Raw genomic sequence first — 17322 nt, forward strand, 5'->3', positions numbered from 1 at the left:
CACCTGCTCTGGCAGTGTAGCGCAACCGCACAGCTTCTCCATTCAGATAAGGCCTGTATCGGCCCAGCTAAAAGAATTCACTTGTCCTTCATAAGGACTTTCTGCTCATTTAGCACTAAAATGTCGACCAACCCAATGACCAGCTATGTTAACAATAACAGTAAAGACGAATGAAACATTATGAAATCTGTTGTTCTCTTTAGATGCTAATATTTTTTGCATTGAGAGATACACGTACATTTTTAATAGCAGTATTTTTTTAGTCACAGCTTACCTTTTTTTTTATTGGGGTTTTAGAGACCGTTTGAGTGCTCATAACTGTGGTTTTTGTGAGATGCTATAATTAACGTACTAGTTAAAATTATGCGAATTAAAGAATGAGAGTTCCATCTTGAGAATAGTTTGGTCGAATAAATTTAGCGAATTAATGCATTGCAAGATGTAGTATCTTTCTGCATGGTAAAATTTTACATAAATGAATGGTATGGCCTTTTTCATTATTTATTAAAAAGCACCTTTTAAAAACTATTTTACTCAGCTCTTGTTAAATCCTGAAATGATGAGAACTTCTCCAGCTTTAGCCCATTATGTGTATGACTTCCTGGAGAACAAAGCTTACAGCAAAGGAAAGGGGGATTTTGCACGTAAGGTAAGAACGTTTTGCTCTGCCAAGGGGACTTTAGAGCGTTCATTAGTGCAATGATTGCATTAAACAGAGGTGTTGAACTGATACTAAACAGCTATATAGCACTTTCAAAACAAATGGGTTCCTTTAATACTTTGAGTGGCCAAGTATTTGAGGACATGTGGAACCGAAAATTTACTGATTTTGTGACAAGGAAATAAAATTTTCAAATCAGACACGGTGTGTTGCACAAAAACTACTTTAAAAGTGTGTTTGTTGCAAGTTACTTTCTGTCAGACAAGTGACTTTTTTTCTGAAGTCTCATTCCTTCTAATTTCTTTTCAGTTCTTTACTCTGTATTTGCTGCTGTTATCATGCTCTTCACCCTTCAGCCCAAAAGATTGAATGCATTTCCCTTCAAAAGCGGCTGTTACGTATTTACTCATTGTAACCATTCAGAGTCATTGGTCAAATTCAGAGCTCCAAGCTGTGCATCCTTCTTGTTAAGCCACCAGAACTCTCTTCAGAAAAGTGATTCTTTTTTCAGTTGACCAGTTTATGTGGATATCTTTTTTGCAAATAAACTTCTACTGATTTTGGTATAAAATATCTGCAACTGCATTGTCACTTCAGGTTGTTGTTCTGCCTACATTTCTTAAATATTTAACAGTAGAACAGTTAAATAATTATCAAGATTTATGTAATGACTAAGATTTGATTTCCAGGTTACCAGGTTCTTCATAAACTTTTTAACGGCATTACACTAGGGCAGTCTCTGGGCTGCATTTAGAGTATATACCGAAAGAAAAACAGTTGCTGTTTTTAATTATACTTAGCATGATATTAAAGCACGTTACTTCAGTGCTATTTAAAATTAGCGACATATTTCAAAGATGAACAATTGAAAGCAGAAGTGAAATATCTGGGAGTAGGAAGTTTGGAAGGGAGAAATGGAGTTGAATGGAGAAGAAAAGGAAAATAAAATCAAGCAGCTAAGAAAAGTTGTGGGATGGGAAATGGAAATGACTCAAATCTAAAAGATGTAGTTAGAGTAAGGCTGTAAGGAATAGGAAATGTAAGTGAAAGTGGAGCTAAAACTTTATTCTACATTCTGTAATGAAGTTAAGCAATTTGAGTTGTTCTTTATATTATTGTTCTCTGGGACAGTGTGATACTTCTCATAGTGTATTAATATACTGGTGTCCTCATAGATTACACAATTCTGGTTAAACATCTTCCCCTTCAGATGGACACATTTGTAAACCCACTGCGTAACTCTATGAGAAATGTATCAAATGCAGTCAAGTCTCTCCCTGACAGCCTGGCAGAGGGAATGACTAAAATGTCAGACAACATGGGTAAAATGTCAGAGAGATTGGGACAAGACATAAAGCAATCGTTTTTCAAGGTAAGAAATATTTGGTAGTTAATACATAGTACTGAATTAATAGGAGATTAGCTATCAACTCACACTTTTGTTGTATACTGTAATGAAGAGTCAGGTCAGTAGACAGGAAAGCAGTCTGTTATTCTTAAACCGTTTTATTAAGGTATACAGTCATTATTCTACAAACATGGAGTTCTTTTTGCTATTAACACGTTTTAAGATGGAATCTGTACAGTGATCCTCCTTCACTTAATTCAATGCAACCACTTGAGAATGAGAGTCACTGATTTTCTTAATTTTTTTACCACCCATTCTCATAAAGCTAGTTTGCTGCATGTTCTGCTTCCATTAGAAAGAAACCATGCAGCTTAGAATAAGGAGAGAGCTTTTCTGCTTATTTCTTGCTGAATTCTGTTTTTAATTACACTTTCATTCTGGCTTTCTGGTCAACTTTCCTCATCTCTCATATTCCTAAAATGTAACACTTTAGAGGTGGGAAATAGTAGCGTGGCATGCTGTCTAGAAGTAATATGGAAGTAGTAATCTTCCTAACGTGTTCATCTAACTTCCTTTCCTGTGTGTAGCTCTAAGGTCTGTGATCAGGGATTGTTCCATTTTGTGTTACCAAAACAATTATTTATGGCAGACATAAGAAGAGCAACCAAGATGAGTTAACCCTTAAACCACGAAAGGGAATAATAAATCGGAGGGAGTACGTGTGTGTGTGTTTTGTTTTTCTCACTACTTGAGATTAAAAGATTTGCTGTGGACTTTCATTGCTGGTAACTTCCCTGGTGTGTGACTAACAGTGTATCTGCAGCTATGCTCCCTGGGAAGTCTGTGACTAGGCAGAACTTAAGATCAAGAGGAAATACCGGAAGAACTATCAGTCCCATATGAATTTATGGGTGTTTTCTAGTTGAAGCACTTAAGAAATGTGTGCATTGTTTTAAAGGTGGTGATAATTTTGATAGCTATAGGAGAATACCTACAAGTTTGATTTGTTGGAAGCTGAAAGGATTACTGAATATTTATCTGTGGCAGTATGCCGCTGACTTTTGCTCAAGTGTTTGGTTTTGATTTTCATAACCAAATTTATTGTGAAAACGGATCTATTTGCATTCTAAAGTATTTTTTTACTTCATAAACATGACCTTTTCTTGTTGTAGGTACCTCCTTTGATCCAGAAAACCTATTCAGATCCTGACCATTGTCGTGTTGCAGCACCAATTGATGACAATGTAAGCCTAACACTTGTCCTTCTGAAGCTGACTCCTCTAAAATCAAATTAATGAGTTATTCTATGTTAAACTGCATATTTATTCTTTTCTGATATTATAGCAGGCACTTACCAACAGTTCTTAATTTTTTAAAAATTAACTTATATGCTTCCTTCTACAATTAAACATCTTTTTTTAGTACTAAAATGGTTTATACAACTGTAGAATAACTTGCAGCATACATGCTACTGCTTCTGTGTTTTGTGAGTGGGGATTTGTTTGGATTTTTTGTCTTACTCCTCTCCCCCAATTTCTGCCTGTTCAAAGATTGTAACAAGACTGTTGGCATTGTTTCTTTTGGCACTTTATGGATTCTGAATTCTGATCTGACCTTTGGAGGGCATTTGTTTAATGGATCAGAAGTAGCTTTTCCTGTGTTTTCGTGGCAGAAAAACCTTCAGGATGTTTCCCCAAATAATAAACTTCTAGTATGCAGATACCTAAAATGTATATAGCAGTAATATTTGAAACTTGAAAGTGAAGTTTAAGCTCTTGATGTTGACATAAGTTACGATATTTTACTATTGTTTTGATTGAAACATTGATCATATATGCGAAAACAATTGGAAAAAAACTTTTATCTCTAAGTAGGACAGAAAGGCCATGAGATTACCAGTGATTGTATGCAATTTGCTATGGTCCCAAATCTGCACCTGTTCTGCCCTTTTTGTTTCGGGTTTTTTGGTTACATCAAAGCATTCCAGTTTATCTTCCTGTGCATAACTGTTATGATGGCTTGGTAGATGTTCGGGTTTTTTTTCCTAAGAAGCATATACTTGAGTTCCTCTGGACTTTCTTTTTCTCCACTGTTTTCACTATATAAGACTGTATCCATAAACTTGTAATTACGAATGTACGTCTTTGATACTCCGGAGGCTTCTGTTTTGCACGGGCAAAACTAGTACCATTCAAGTATATGAGCAGCTTCTCTGCAAGTACTTCGTTAAAATGAATCTTCTGTAAAATGAACAATCAAGAAGCTACGATTCTTGATAGCTTTGAAGTTAACATACTAAGTGTTTCTGAGAAGCGGATTTCAAATGTTTTAAAACCTTTCAACTTGCAACTGCTCTTTTAAGATGCATTGTTCACAACTTAATCAGACAAAAAGTATGGCAGTTTGAATGGAATTTTACATGGAGGAGTACTGTAAAAGTGAGGCATGGATGAATAGAATCTCCAGCTGGATTATGAATCCACTGTCCGTGTTTTAGCTTTGTATAAAGATGTACTTGTGTAGTCCACCAAAAAAATGTCCATGTAGCTGTGAGATCTTGCTACTTCTTCCAATGTAAGATTAACAATATAGTGGAAACTACTACTTTTCCAGGCAGAGCTGTATCAGATTCCAAATACAAAAAAAAATTGAGTGTTATGCTTAGAATGTAAAAATTCTAATAAAAAACCAGAAAGTGTGTTCAGTCTTTAATTAAATTTTGCTGAGGATACAGTAAGATTTTTAGTTTTAGCTTGATATTCTATACAGTTTTAATTAATAAATATACAGTTTAAATAATGAATCAGTCAAAACCCCAAATTTGTTGTATTTGAGAAATATTTGTGCAATACAATTGTAACTCCAAGTGCTTTTTATGGAAGTACTTAACAATATGTAGGCTTGTATTTTGGTATATAAGCAGGCCGCAAGATGCTGCTGTTGTTTCTATAAGCTAATACTTTCATATTATAAAACTTAGTAAATTCTCCCTCTAAATTTTAATGTTCAAAAAATCATTGGCAGTTACTGCATGTGTACACCATCCATCTTTAAAAACTTTTGAATAGTTACTGAATCCTCTTTTAGCATTTCCATTAAAGTTGTTTATTGTAAGCCAATCTGTTTCACTTCTATTAAATAAGAAAATTATGATGCTTTTCTTAATCTACAAGCATAAAACCATTTAATAGGCATCGACCTTAGAATGGCATCTAACTAAAAGGCAGTTCGTTGCAGTGAAGTGTCATGTTCTTGGGAGGTTCTGAATTTGGCGCAGTGCATCCATAAGAAAAAATGTCAGAGAAGCTGCTTCCAGATTTTTCATGTTAGGCAGCTGGAAGCACAGCTACCAAAGTAAGAGGTCAGGAACAAGCTATCTCTTTAGGACCCACATGTTCAACTTTGGCGAAACAACTGTTTCTTTTTGGCTTTAAAAATCCAATGGATTTAAGCCTAGTTTATCTTTTTTTTTCACTCTTTCTTTGTTATTAGTGATGTATAGAAGGTTCAGGGAAGATTTAATGTAAAACACAGAGCTTCTGTCATTGTTCTGCTTACACTGTAGCATTTGACCCATGAAGTAGCTGCTAAAACTGTAGCTTTAATTTCAAATACAGGTTTACTAATTATACTTTTACTTGCTTGATCAGGTGGATGACAATATTCCACTGAGAGTAATGCTCCTCCTTATGGATGAAGTCTTTGATTTAAAGGAAAGAAACCAGTGGTTAAGAAGAAATATAAAAAATCTGCTGCAGCAACTTATTAGAGCAACATATGGTGACACAATTAATAGGTACTGCTTTTCTTATATAGAGTGATCTTGTGAGTGAGACTGTGTAGACTGTCTGTGAAACCTTTCTGCTATTACAGAATCTTGGTTTAGATCTGCACGTGTTCCACTGAAGAGGATCAATAAACCAAGTACATATATGGTGTAAAATGGAGATAGACACAAAACATTGCTGAAAGACAAATTCCAGTAACTCTTAGACGCCAGAGAAATTCCAAGTTTTCAGATGTGAGCTCTTGCTGATATTTCTGTGAATGTAACTTAATACTGATGGTGTCTATGCTTTTTGCCCTGTCTTTTATATTATGCTGTTTGTTATTAATACTATTTATTATTTTCTGCACTATTTCTGGTTACATCTCTGATGCCACAAGTGATACACTGGCACTATCAAATTATTGAGCTGTACTGAGTGGCTATGTTAAGTTTTTGCTCTCATGCTTTAAAAGGGGAGGGGGTGGGGAACGACAGTTATGGGGTCTGTTCTGCACTCCATGTTCTCTGTAATTCACACATCCTTTTTCATGGAAATGCAAAGCTTATTAATAGTGGTAAATAAGTAATGTTTCTTGCCCTCAGCTTAGAAATCTACTGTTTCCAAGGCTATCCATTCTAAGAATTTGGTTCTGAAATTTAAATAAGAATATAGAACAAAAAAACCTCTAGAAACAGGATTGGCACTAAATCATCACTTTGGAGTAGTGCCATGAATCAAAAAGTTAATTTCTAGCAGATGAGTAGTTTCCTGTTACTTTTTCAGGACATTCCTCATAAAAAAAAAAAAGCCTGTATCATGGCTGTTTACCTTTCACAAGTATATTTTTGATGTTTTCATCATCACTGTTAAACATACAAACAGTCCCTGTGATACTGGTATTGATGCATCCATGTAATAACAGCACTGGGTGTTTTTCAAATAATTCCTTGTGGCTAGGTAACAATTACCTTGAAACCTGTACTTTCAACCTCTACCATGTTGTACTTTCAACCTCTACCATGTTGTACTTTCAACCTCTACCATGTTGTACTTTCAACCTCTACCATGTTGTACTTTCAACCTCTACCATGTTGTACTTTCAACCTCTACCACGTTGCTCTGTGGAACAACTCTGAATGCTTTTTGCTGTTTTCAGATTGTAGTGTGGCTAGCTGAGTTTGTGTGCAAGCTGCTGCTTTCTTATTGCAGAGATGTCTGCAGAACTATTTTGCTTTTGTATTTGGAGCTATTCCAGATACTCTCAGCTTCCTCTGATTCAGCAGCAAAATTGCATTTTTCTGGTTCTTAGAGATGTAAATTCAGTTTGTTTCAGGAAATAATCCTGGTGTTATGGTGGTACACAGTTGTGTACGTAACTTCTGTAAACATACTAGATTTGGATATCGAGCTGTGTGTATGTGATGAACGCAAGTTAAAGTTTATGATCAGTCTGTATCTCCCGTTAAAGATACAAAGTAACTGCGTACATAAATAAGGTAATTTGAAATTTTAAGTAGATTCTTTGCTTACAGCAGCAGAACTTCAGGAGTGCTCCATGAAGAGAAGTGCTCTACAAGCAGAATATTTATCTGATGTTGGTGGGAGATGTAACATCACTTTTCCAGCCTACATAGTCGTCAAGCGTTTACTCAAAGGCTTTAGCTTTAGGAGTGATCAGTGTGCTTGGATTTCTATCTTGAGAATCAGAGTTTGCTTTCCTAGCGTGCAGTTTTATAGAACCTACTTATGGAATTGGAGAACGCTGAAATTATATTTTGATTGCCCTAGAGTGCTCTTTAAAATGCTATACTTACTTGCTCTCAGGATTAAAAATTAAATGAGAGAAACTTGTGGCTTTGATTTTTTTATTTTTTAGAAAAATAGTTGATCATGTTGATTGGATGACGTCTCCAGAGCAAGTAGCAGATGCAGTGAAACGCTTCAGGTATGTCTTTTAGGACAGATGTTAAACGTGAAGTACTTGCCAGTTGATGTTTAATATCTGTGTATCCTTCCTATTCTTTTTATTTGAAGAAATTATTATTACTGAAGGAATTCCACGTGAAGCATACATTGCTTTTTATGTGCATTAAGTGAGAGAAAGTAACTGTCATAGGAAGAGGAATATTTGTTTTCTCGTCTTCCTAAATTCTCTATTAACCAGTCTAGAAGAGCTAGAGTATGGGTATACTTATGAATTTCATCAATTACTGAAGTGTCTTGTTTACCTTGATGAAGGCCTGTGCATGCCTTGCCTTAAAAGGCAAACAGTTATTGGTAAAAAACCCTAGCTCTAAGCTACTATGTTTTGCATGTGGGCAGATACTTTCAAACTCAGACTTCAGTTCTGTTGTATCAAAGGCTCTGTTATTCCATTTCCTGAAAGTCTTAATGGCTTCTGCAGAGCTGTTGAGCGAGAGCCACCCCTCCTTGCCTTTTTTGATGGGGTGAAAGAGATAAAGTAGTATAACGTATTAGCCAAAGGGTTATACTTTACAGATATTCTGTTATTTTGTAATAAAACCAAGTAAGACTGTGCACATCTTACTGAGAAAGACTGTCATTCACTGAGGCAAAATACCATTTTTAGACAGAGGCTTGTGTCTTGCACTGAGCTTTATACTACACTAGAACTACTTCCTCTCAGCTTCAGCTTGTTGATAGGTTAACTACTGTCACTACTGTCAAAGATCTAATGAAGCAATTAATAGACCTGTGCCTAGAGTCTCTCAGTAGCAATAGAGACTGATTGGTAAAAGCACATCTTAGGTATATTTTAGCGGTGTTAAAATGGTTTTGGTGTGTGAAATTTTCTTAATTTTCTTTCATCTGATTATTTAAAGTATATGGTAGCTACTAACAGGCTGAGTGTACTGTACTTCTTGCTTTTGATTTTTTTGCCTTTTTCTTATTCGATTATGTATTACATTGTGTGCAAATTATATTGTTGTGTTTTATGAGATAGCTTTGAGGGATTAAAAAGAGCCTTTCTCTTGATAAAATGTTAATGTATTTTGACAGATTTACTTTTGTTACAGAGATGCCTTTTGGCCCAATGGCATTTTAGCAGAGACTGTTCCACGGAGGGACAAAGCTATTAGAATGAGAACAAGAGTGGCAGGGAAGACCAAATTACTGGAGGTAATGCCAGGTAAGTGAGTTTGGGATTGAAGCCTGATAATTGATACCATATATTGTTACTGGAATTAATGTCAGCTTTCTTGTTGATTGTTGAAATGTTGATATATGAACTGTATTTAAGTAAAAAATATTTTTAATTATTTAGGCACTGAACTTTTTCGCATCTACTGTGACTTTGCAACTGTAATTCTTTTACAACCAACCTGATACTTAGTTTCACTAGAGGATTTAACTTCAGTGCATAAAATACCTATATTCCAATATAGCTTGATTTCATGTCAAATAACGTGATTCCACATATATTGTCTAAAAGTGAAGTAATTTTCAGAAATCCCTTCTGCTGTAAAAACTTCTAATTTAGTCATGTTATGTGTAAGAGATGCTGTTATTTCAAATTATATAGCTTTGAATTTGAAGAGTTAATATTCAGTTTGTTATTAACAGAGAAGTGGAATTTAGCTTAAACTTTTGTGTAACTTTCATTTTTGTAGATGAACTGAAGCACATCATAGGTGCTGAGACAACACGGAAAGGCATTCTTCGGGTCTTTGAAATGTTCCAGCACACTCAGCTGAATAAGAGAATGGTGTACGTGTTTCTGGAGAGATTCCTAGAAACCTTATTTCCACAAAATAAGTTCCATGAGCTCTTCAACAAACTGCATTCACGGTCAAAGCAGATGCAGAGGTATAAGCAGAGACTACATTCTACTCAAGCGCCTTCCTTGCAGAAAAGGTGACACTTCAAACCTATTAAGCTGGTGTATGTTTGTCCAGGACTAATTACTTGGGCAGATTCTCTGGGGCTTCAAACTCACATGCTGTTTTTTCTGCACCAGTCTTCTAGTGTCACATATTAGATTATTAATGCATCTGTAAGACCTGTGGATCTTCTCATCTTCACTTGTAATTCAACCACTACCAGAAGGGTTTGTGTGTCTTAAATGATTTGGTGCGTCTTCATGCAACACTGAGAAGAATACTGGCCCAGTATGTAAGAATGCTCATTCCTTCTGTTCCCGAGTCAATGTTCTGCCAGCAATGAAGAGTGCCAGTTCAAGTAAAGCACAACAGTAGTGATGCAATGGAAGAAAAGGATGTTTTGGCACTGGGATATAGCACAGTGTGTGAGAATCAGGTGGAATTGTTCTACATTACGACTGTTGAGACTCTGTAGGGCTCTTTTAACATTCCTGTGAAGGCTGAGCTGACAGGAGCAGCAGTCTCTGGAGTAGCAGGTTCATAGGAGAAGGGAGAAATAGTTATAGTCCCATCATACAAGTACATTTATTAAAGAAAAATTGAGGTAATGTGGATTTTCTGCCACATTTGCTTCAATTTTCATGTTTTGAAAAAAACTAATGTTAGATCTAATGGGGAGGTTAGTAAAGGCAGAGGTACAGTAGAAATAAACTCTTTGTCCTGATTATACTGTAGCTTTAAGGGCCATATTCTGCTCTTATAGCACCTGGCATACCTTTTGCATGTAACTTCAGTGGAGAAGGGGCATCATATTTATGTTCAATTGGCATATTTGAACATACGTCAAGTTATTGGTTGTAGAAGGAAGGGGGTGTATGTTTCAAAGAGGACAGACATCATGTTAGAGGATGAGGAAATTGCACTAAGACACAGTTTACATACAACTCCCCACTAAAATTTGAAACATGTTTTGGCTGTAAAAGACTGTCCTACTTAATTGAAAGATTTCTTACCCTTTAGTGTGTAAGCCTCATATGGAAAAATACTAAATTAGTTGATTCCTCACAGGTAAAGGATTTCATTAGTCATATGCGAACACTTGGAAATTCCTGAATGCATCTCAGTGTATATATGAAAATAAGGAGATAAAACTACAATATTTTTTTAAATATTTTTTTTATTTTTTGCATAGTGTAAAATTTTAATAAAAATTTGACATCGAGTCCCTATATCCATCTTTTTCATTTCATTGAAGAATTTCTGTCCAATTAAGAATAAAGAACGAACTGAATAATTCTGTTTGGCCACAGCATATCTCAGTTTGTGTTTTCATAGTCCCCAATTGTTGGAGCATCACTGTCCGAGTGAATAGAAAGTAATTCTATAGAGTCCCTTTTTTTTCTGAATGCTAAACACAGGGTAAGACACAGCTATTGGCCAAGGGTCCTTGTAGTAGTTTGGCTTAATGGGAACAAATGATCCTCTTATGTGAGGGAGGAACATAGACCTTTTATGAAAGCGTTCCAAGAGAAGACAGAAGGCTCTCAAAGGACCTAGCAAATTGACTGAAGCCTCTATACAGATCATTTTTTCTCTCTTAATGCAATGTAGCCTTTTATCATACTACTTAGTGATGATCATATTATACTGTTAACATTCTCATACAGTATGCATGGGCTCAAGTGCACTTGTTTTTTTTTCTTTATTGCAGAACTAAATACTGTAAATGAAATCCCTTTCTTTTATAATCTCTAGAAAGACAAGTTGGCAAATATGTAAGAGCCCTCCCCCCTTCCTCTCTGCAGGTTCTGTAGAAGCGTGATGATTAAATGCTGATGAATTTAACAAAATTCTTGAGTTCAGTGTAAAGTAAACAACATAGCCAGCTCCTATTGTTTACATGCCTGTATCTTCCTCTGATGTCAGGATGCTCAAGCATACCTGATGACTGAAGGTCGTTCAGCAGTTGTTCTTGGTGATATAGTAAATATATCATTGCTCCTACCAAATCTAATTTGTCTTTTAAATCACTGAATTTGTTATACAGTATGAAAGTGGGAAGTTCAAACACTGTTTTGTCAAATCTATAGAACCTTGTATCTATCTGTAGGTACCATAAAAAATTTCAGTGATTATGTGCAAATTTGGGATTCTTTTTAATTATCTGGTACATTTCTGTACAAAAATAAAATAATATCTCTAGGAATGTGAACTGAACATAATATGCCATGTTTATTAGTTGTTCTACTTAATGAATTTATTACACATATATACCTATACACACAGTCATATACATGTGTGTGCATACGTATATATGTATTGAAGTTTTGTCTTCTGTATTTCATTACAGAATGTGGCTTTCTAATTCAGTGGTGCCTGTTGGCTGGCAAGAATCATCAGAAATGAATACTTTTTGTTAAAAAGATTTTGTATGTATCTTTATTTAAATGTTGATGATTTGAAATACCTGCCCTGTCAACCCCTGCAGCCTATAATCCTAGAAAGTCTCCAAAACTGAATGTTAATATACAGCACTTAAGTGTCTGGATGTATCTTCTGGCCTCTGGGTGCTGTGACTGGCCACTGAAAACTGTGCCGTTGTCAACAAATGCACTTGTATTAGCCTTAATTATTTTAAGAGAAAATGAGCAATTGAATATTTCATTTGGTTCATCCTAAAGCTTGTGCTGCTGGTGTTTGCTAGAACTAAACAGTAAATTTTAAGTGCTACCAGAATGTGTACCAAAATAAAAATATATGAATTCCACAATCTAAATTTTAATTTTGTGCAATACTTTCATTTAATGCATGTGTATTTGGATAACTGTAAAATAAATGAATTTTTAATGTTTTGAAGTCTAGGTTAAAAATGTCTTCTCAGCTGAACAACTTTGCATTCTGTTGTTGTTAGTTTATTTAAGGACTTGTTTTAAAAGTCTTATTTGTTTCTCCTTTGTTAATTCCCTTGTTCTCGATGATCCTTGCTCATCTGAGCAAAGCTCATGCATTACAAGGGAAAAATTGGAAGAGCACATCTCATTAATATAGCTGTTATAAATTACTTGTGCATATCATTGTACAGTAAGTGTCAGCTGTGTGCCTAATAGTTCTATTGATGCTTTTTCCCTCCCTTCCCGCTCCTCTCGTTTCCGTAACAAAGAAGGAACATGAAACAGGCTGCCGTGGTCACTTCTACTGAATGGCAGCAGACTGAATTTTTTTTTGGAGTTTGCACTTATGTTCTGTCCAATAGAAAGCTAAAAAATTACACTAATAAAGTATTAACAAGATTATTATGGGTCTCTGTTTATGTTTAGTATAACTCTTGCTATCAGGTACATATATTTCTCAAGTCTGGAAGAAAATCACTGGAGATGAAAATATTGCTGTTACATATGTCAATCATTCATTGTTTTTTTTCAAACATCTTATAAACTGGTTTTGCTTTTAACAAATCTCTACATTTTCAGCCAGCATCTGCAGAGTCTTGTATTTTAAAAGGACTTAGGCAGAAACAGTGGGATTGTATGGTGTAGGAGGGTGTTTTTATATTGTTGCATTTTTTTTACTCCAGCTTTTCCTCCTGGGTTTACTTTTGCAGCAGCTGGATCTACCATGGGAACACAATTGTTACCCTTGATATGTTTATTCCAGCTGTTTCACATTCATCAAAAAGATGTCCTGAGCTACAGAGATGTTAGGGTTTTGGCCCTAGGGTAAAGTGTACACTGCTTTCACTAAGTTACACTCTTTTGCTACTGGATATAGACATGTCTCAGGACACATCTAGCTGATTGCAAGTTCTTACTTGTTGAAGCTGGTTTTCTAGGATAATCTCATGGCAAGAAATTCACTCCATTGTAAACTTAAGTCTTTAAAGTATCTGCCATTTGCTAAGTGAGGGTAATGTGTATCTGTGGCTTAAGTCTCCGGTCTATCACATTATCTGGTTGATTTATTTAATTACAACGTTAATTATTTATCTCTTGGAAGAAATGAAATTATATAATGAAAACAAGGAGTGCACTTTTGTTATGCATTGAAAAAGAAATTAAGATCTATTTTCATGAAACGCATGAAACATCTATGCCACTGCAGTTTACCCCCTGTGCACTTAGAAATGCTTGAATACTTATTGAAATACATACTCAAATATTTAACTGTTTCTCAAGCTGTGTCTCTTTGAATTGCTATGGCATGTTGGAGTTGGGATAATCTGCATGGGTCAGTTAAATTATTTGATATCTGGTTCAGCAAGAGCGAACTGGAATTCTCATTTGACATTTTAGAATTGGAATAGTACGTAAATTAATGCTGAGGTTGGGCCTACGTAGAGAATGAGATTATACTGAATTTGTTGGCAATCAGAAGCTACTTATTGGGAGTAAGGAAAATAGCTTTTAAAAACGGACTTGCTCTTTCTTACCATAACACTTTTAAAAGTGAATCCCGGTAGTCTTTTGAGTCTTTAAGCTTGTCTAGAGGTTTAGAAATACATTAATTCTGAATTAAGTGAAGAGATACTGGTGAAATTCTATATTATCAATCTTCTGAAATTTTAGGTAAGAGATTCTCATAAAAATGTGAGAAGTGGGAACACTCTCCTTTGTTTAGAACAAAAGAGCCAAAACTTGAAAGAAACTCTTGATTTTTTTGTTCTAAAATAGCGAGCAAGTACTAGGGTAGCTACAAAACTTTGCAGAAGTCATCTCATGTTAGCAAGCTACAGGTCTGTGGAGCTGTCAAAGACAATGTTGTGCTGTTTTGATGCCCTTCGTACAAAACATTCCTTCGTTGTCTGTTTAGAAAACGTGTTTCACATCTTACCTGCTCAATTTCATACTATCTACGTTGTTTTAAGTCACTGGTTTCCCAGTACTCCCTAACATCATTTTTGCAAACAAACAATGGTTGCTTATACCTAGTGTAAAAACTTGAGGTGTTTTGGGGAGAAAAGGCTAAGGAGCTTTGTTCAATGTCCTGCTGTCTTGGGTAATCAGTGCTAAAGTGAAACTGGAATGTAATGCATCGAGAGTTCACCAATTTTGCTGACTTTGTGCAGTGCCATGTAAAGGAAATACGGGCCCAAGGTTGTCCTGGGTATCCCACCTATAAAAAGAACGCTAAGGTATTTTTCTTACGTGGAGTTTCTAAGTGGTGTGGAGGTAGCGGTGAGCAGCTGTGCTCAATGTCTATGGATGTGTTACCATGTAACTGTTCTGCTAATAAGACAAACACAGTCTGCAAAAATGTGTTACTGACAAGGGTTCCTCAGAACCAGGATATGGGCTGTCAGCAGTAAAAGAACTTGCTGAAGTACCTGAACAATTCCTAGTGATCCCACACTGTGTGATCCCATATTTCAAGTTGCTCTTGAAATATGAAAGATGTAAACACATCGAACAGTGCTGTTTGAAGGCTCAAAGGTAGAGGGGTTGTGTCAGTAGAGAAGATGTGGGTAAAGAATTGTGTTGTGGGAATTATGGATGTTCAGATCATGGAAATATCTGAGTTGTTAATTCTTTCTCAGTATAAATGCAGAGAAGGACACAGAGTGAAATCTTGGCTAATAGAAGCCGATTACAAGTAGTAACGCAAATGCTGCCTTCATATTACTGGTTTTGAGCCTGACTCAACCGTGTATGCTTTTGTCTTCTACATAGTGGCAGCGTTTTAAGTCAACTGTGAAAGAAATCAGACTTGCATTTGGTGGGGGTTTCTCTCATGGGCCTGGAATAATTTCACTTAAGTGTATCTTCTGACTATTAACAATTCCACATAAGATAAATTCCATTGCTTAATACTAATAGCCTGCTGCATTTTTTTAGGGCATTTCAATTCAGAAGACAGAAGAAAATCTTGCAAGGATACCTACCTGAGATTTTTGAACATTTGCATAGTGTAACGTGTTATGTTACTGTTTTTTTTATGCTACTGTTTTTTTAAATTGTCATTGAAGTAGACATTTCTAGTCTTATTTGTGCTTAGTTATTTTGCTACAGCAGCTATTGTTTACTCAGTGTAGGAATATGTATGAGACACTGCTTTTTGTTTAACTAAACATGCAAAGAATTTATAATAGTTCCAAATGCATTTAAAGCAGATAAAACACTATTTAAAACATGCTGTTTCAATTACATAATCAATATTAAACCATATTTTATTTTTCAGATAGGTTTGTTATAAGCACAGCTAGGATACTATTATTCTGAAAGCCGGTTTATTTTGAAAGAGATTGCATAGTTACACGTGTAGAGGGTTGAATGTTGCATGACCTCAGTGCCAGGGAAAGTCACGGAGCAGATCATCTTGAGTGCCATCACTTAGCAGGTACAAGACAACCAGGTGATCAGACCCAGTCAGCATGGGTTTATGAAGGGCAGGTCCTGTTTGACCAACTTGATCTCCTTCTATGATAAGGTGACCTGCTTAGAGGATGAGGAAAGCTGTAGATGTTTTCTACCTGGACTTTAATAAGGCCTTTGACACTGTTTCCCACAGGATTCTCCTGGAGAAACTGGCTGCCTATGGTTTGGATGAGTATATTCTCTGCTGGATAAAAAAACTGGCTGGATGGCTGGACCCAGAGAATTGGTGGTAAATGGAGTCAAATCCAGCTGGCGGCCAGTCACAAGTGGTGTTTCCCAGGGCTCAATATTAGAGTCAGTTCTCTTTAACATCTTTATCAATGATCTGGATGAGAGGATCGAGTGCACCCTCAGTGAGTTTGCAGATGACACCAAGTTGGCTGGGTGTGTCAATGTCCTTGAAGGTCAGGAGGCTCTACAGAGGGATCTGGACAAGCTGGATCAATGGGCCAAGGCCAATGATACGAAGTTCAATAAGGTCAAGTGCTGGGTCCTGCACTTGGGTCACAACAACCTCCTGCAACGCTATAGGCTTGGGGAAGAGTGGCTGGAAAGATTCCCAGGGTTAAAGGCCCAGTGGGTGCTGGTCAATAGCCAGCTGTATATGAGCCAGCAGTGTGCCCAGGTGGCCAAGAAGGCCAACAGCATCCTGGTTTGTATCAGTAATAGTGTGGGCAGCAGGAGTAGGAGGGTGATTGTCCTCTTGTACTCAGCACTGTTGAGGCCACAGCTCAAATACTGTGTTCAGTTTTGGGCCCCCCACTTCAAGAAGGATACTGAAGTGCTTAAGTGTGTCCAGAGAAGGGCAGCAAAGCTGGTGAAGGGTCTAGAGAGCAAGTCTATCTCAGGGACTATCTCGGGGAACTGGGTTCTTTTAGCCTGGAGAAAAGGAGGCTGAGGGGAGAGATTATAGTTCTTTACAACTACCTGAAAGGAGGTTGTAGGGAGGTGGGGGTTGGTCTCTTCTCCCATGTTATGAATGACAAGACGAGAGGGAATGGCCTTAAGTTGCACCAGTGAAGATCTAGGTTAGAGATCAGGAAGAACTTTTTTATAGAGAGGGTCATTAAGCATTGGAACAGTCTGCCCAGGGAGGTGGTAGAGTCCCCATCCCTAGAGGTGTTTAAGAGATGTGTAGATGTGATGCTGAGGGACATGGTTTAGGGACCCTGGTAGCGCAGGGTGAACAGCTGGGCTCGATCTCAAAGGTCTCTTCCAGCCAGATGATTCTATGATTCCGTGAGATAAGGTACTCGTGGACAGGCAATGAAGTTACTGTGCCCAATTACGAAGACGTGGGATAGAGTAGATTACACTCCAAATGTAACCGCTC

General features: G+C 36.6%; 1 protein-coding gene across 1 annotated transcript in view; it reads left to right on the plus strand.

Moving 5' to 3' along the window:
- SNX13 (sorting nexin 13) overlaps nt 1–9863 on the plus strand; it is a 44547-nt gene extending 34684 nt beyond the window's left edge. Inside the window, exons 19-26 of the mRNA XM_010138772.1 lie at nt 539–649; nt 1872–2033; nt 3182–3253; nt 5660–5805; nt 7656–7724; nt 8818–8930; nt 9412–9655; nt 9830–9863. Coding sequence (XP_010137074.1) covers nt 539–649; nt 1872–2033; nt 3182–3253; nt 5660–5805; nt 7656–7724; nt 8818–8930; nt 9412–9655; nt 9830–9863 — 951 coding nt within the window. The remainder of the gene's footprint in view (nt 1–538; nt 650–1871; nt 2034–3181; nt 3254–5659; nt 5806–7655; nt 7725–8817; nt 8931–9411; nt 9656–9829) is intronic.
- The last annotated feature ends 7459 nt before the right edge of the window (nt 9864–17322 follow it).

The sequence above is a fragment of the Buceros rhinoceros genome, unplaced genomic scaffold, assembly GCF_000710305.1.
Source record: "Buceros rhinoceros silvestris isolate BGI_N320 unplaced genomic scaffold, ASM71030v1 scaffold1726, whole genome shotgun sequence".
NCBI classification, from domain to species: Eukaryota; Metazoa; Chordata; class Aves; order Bucerotiformes; family Bucerotidae; genus Buceros; species Buceros rhinoceros.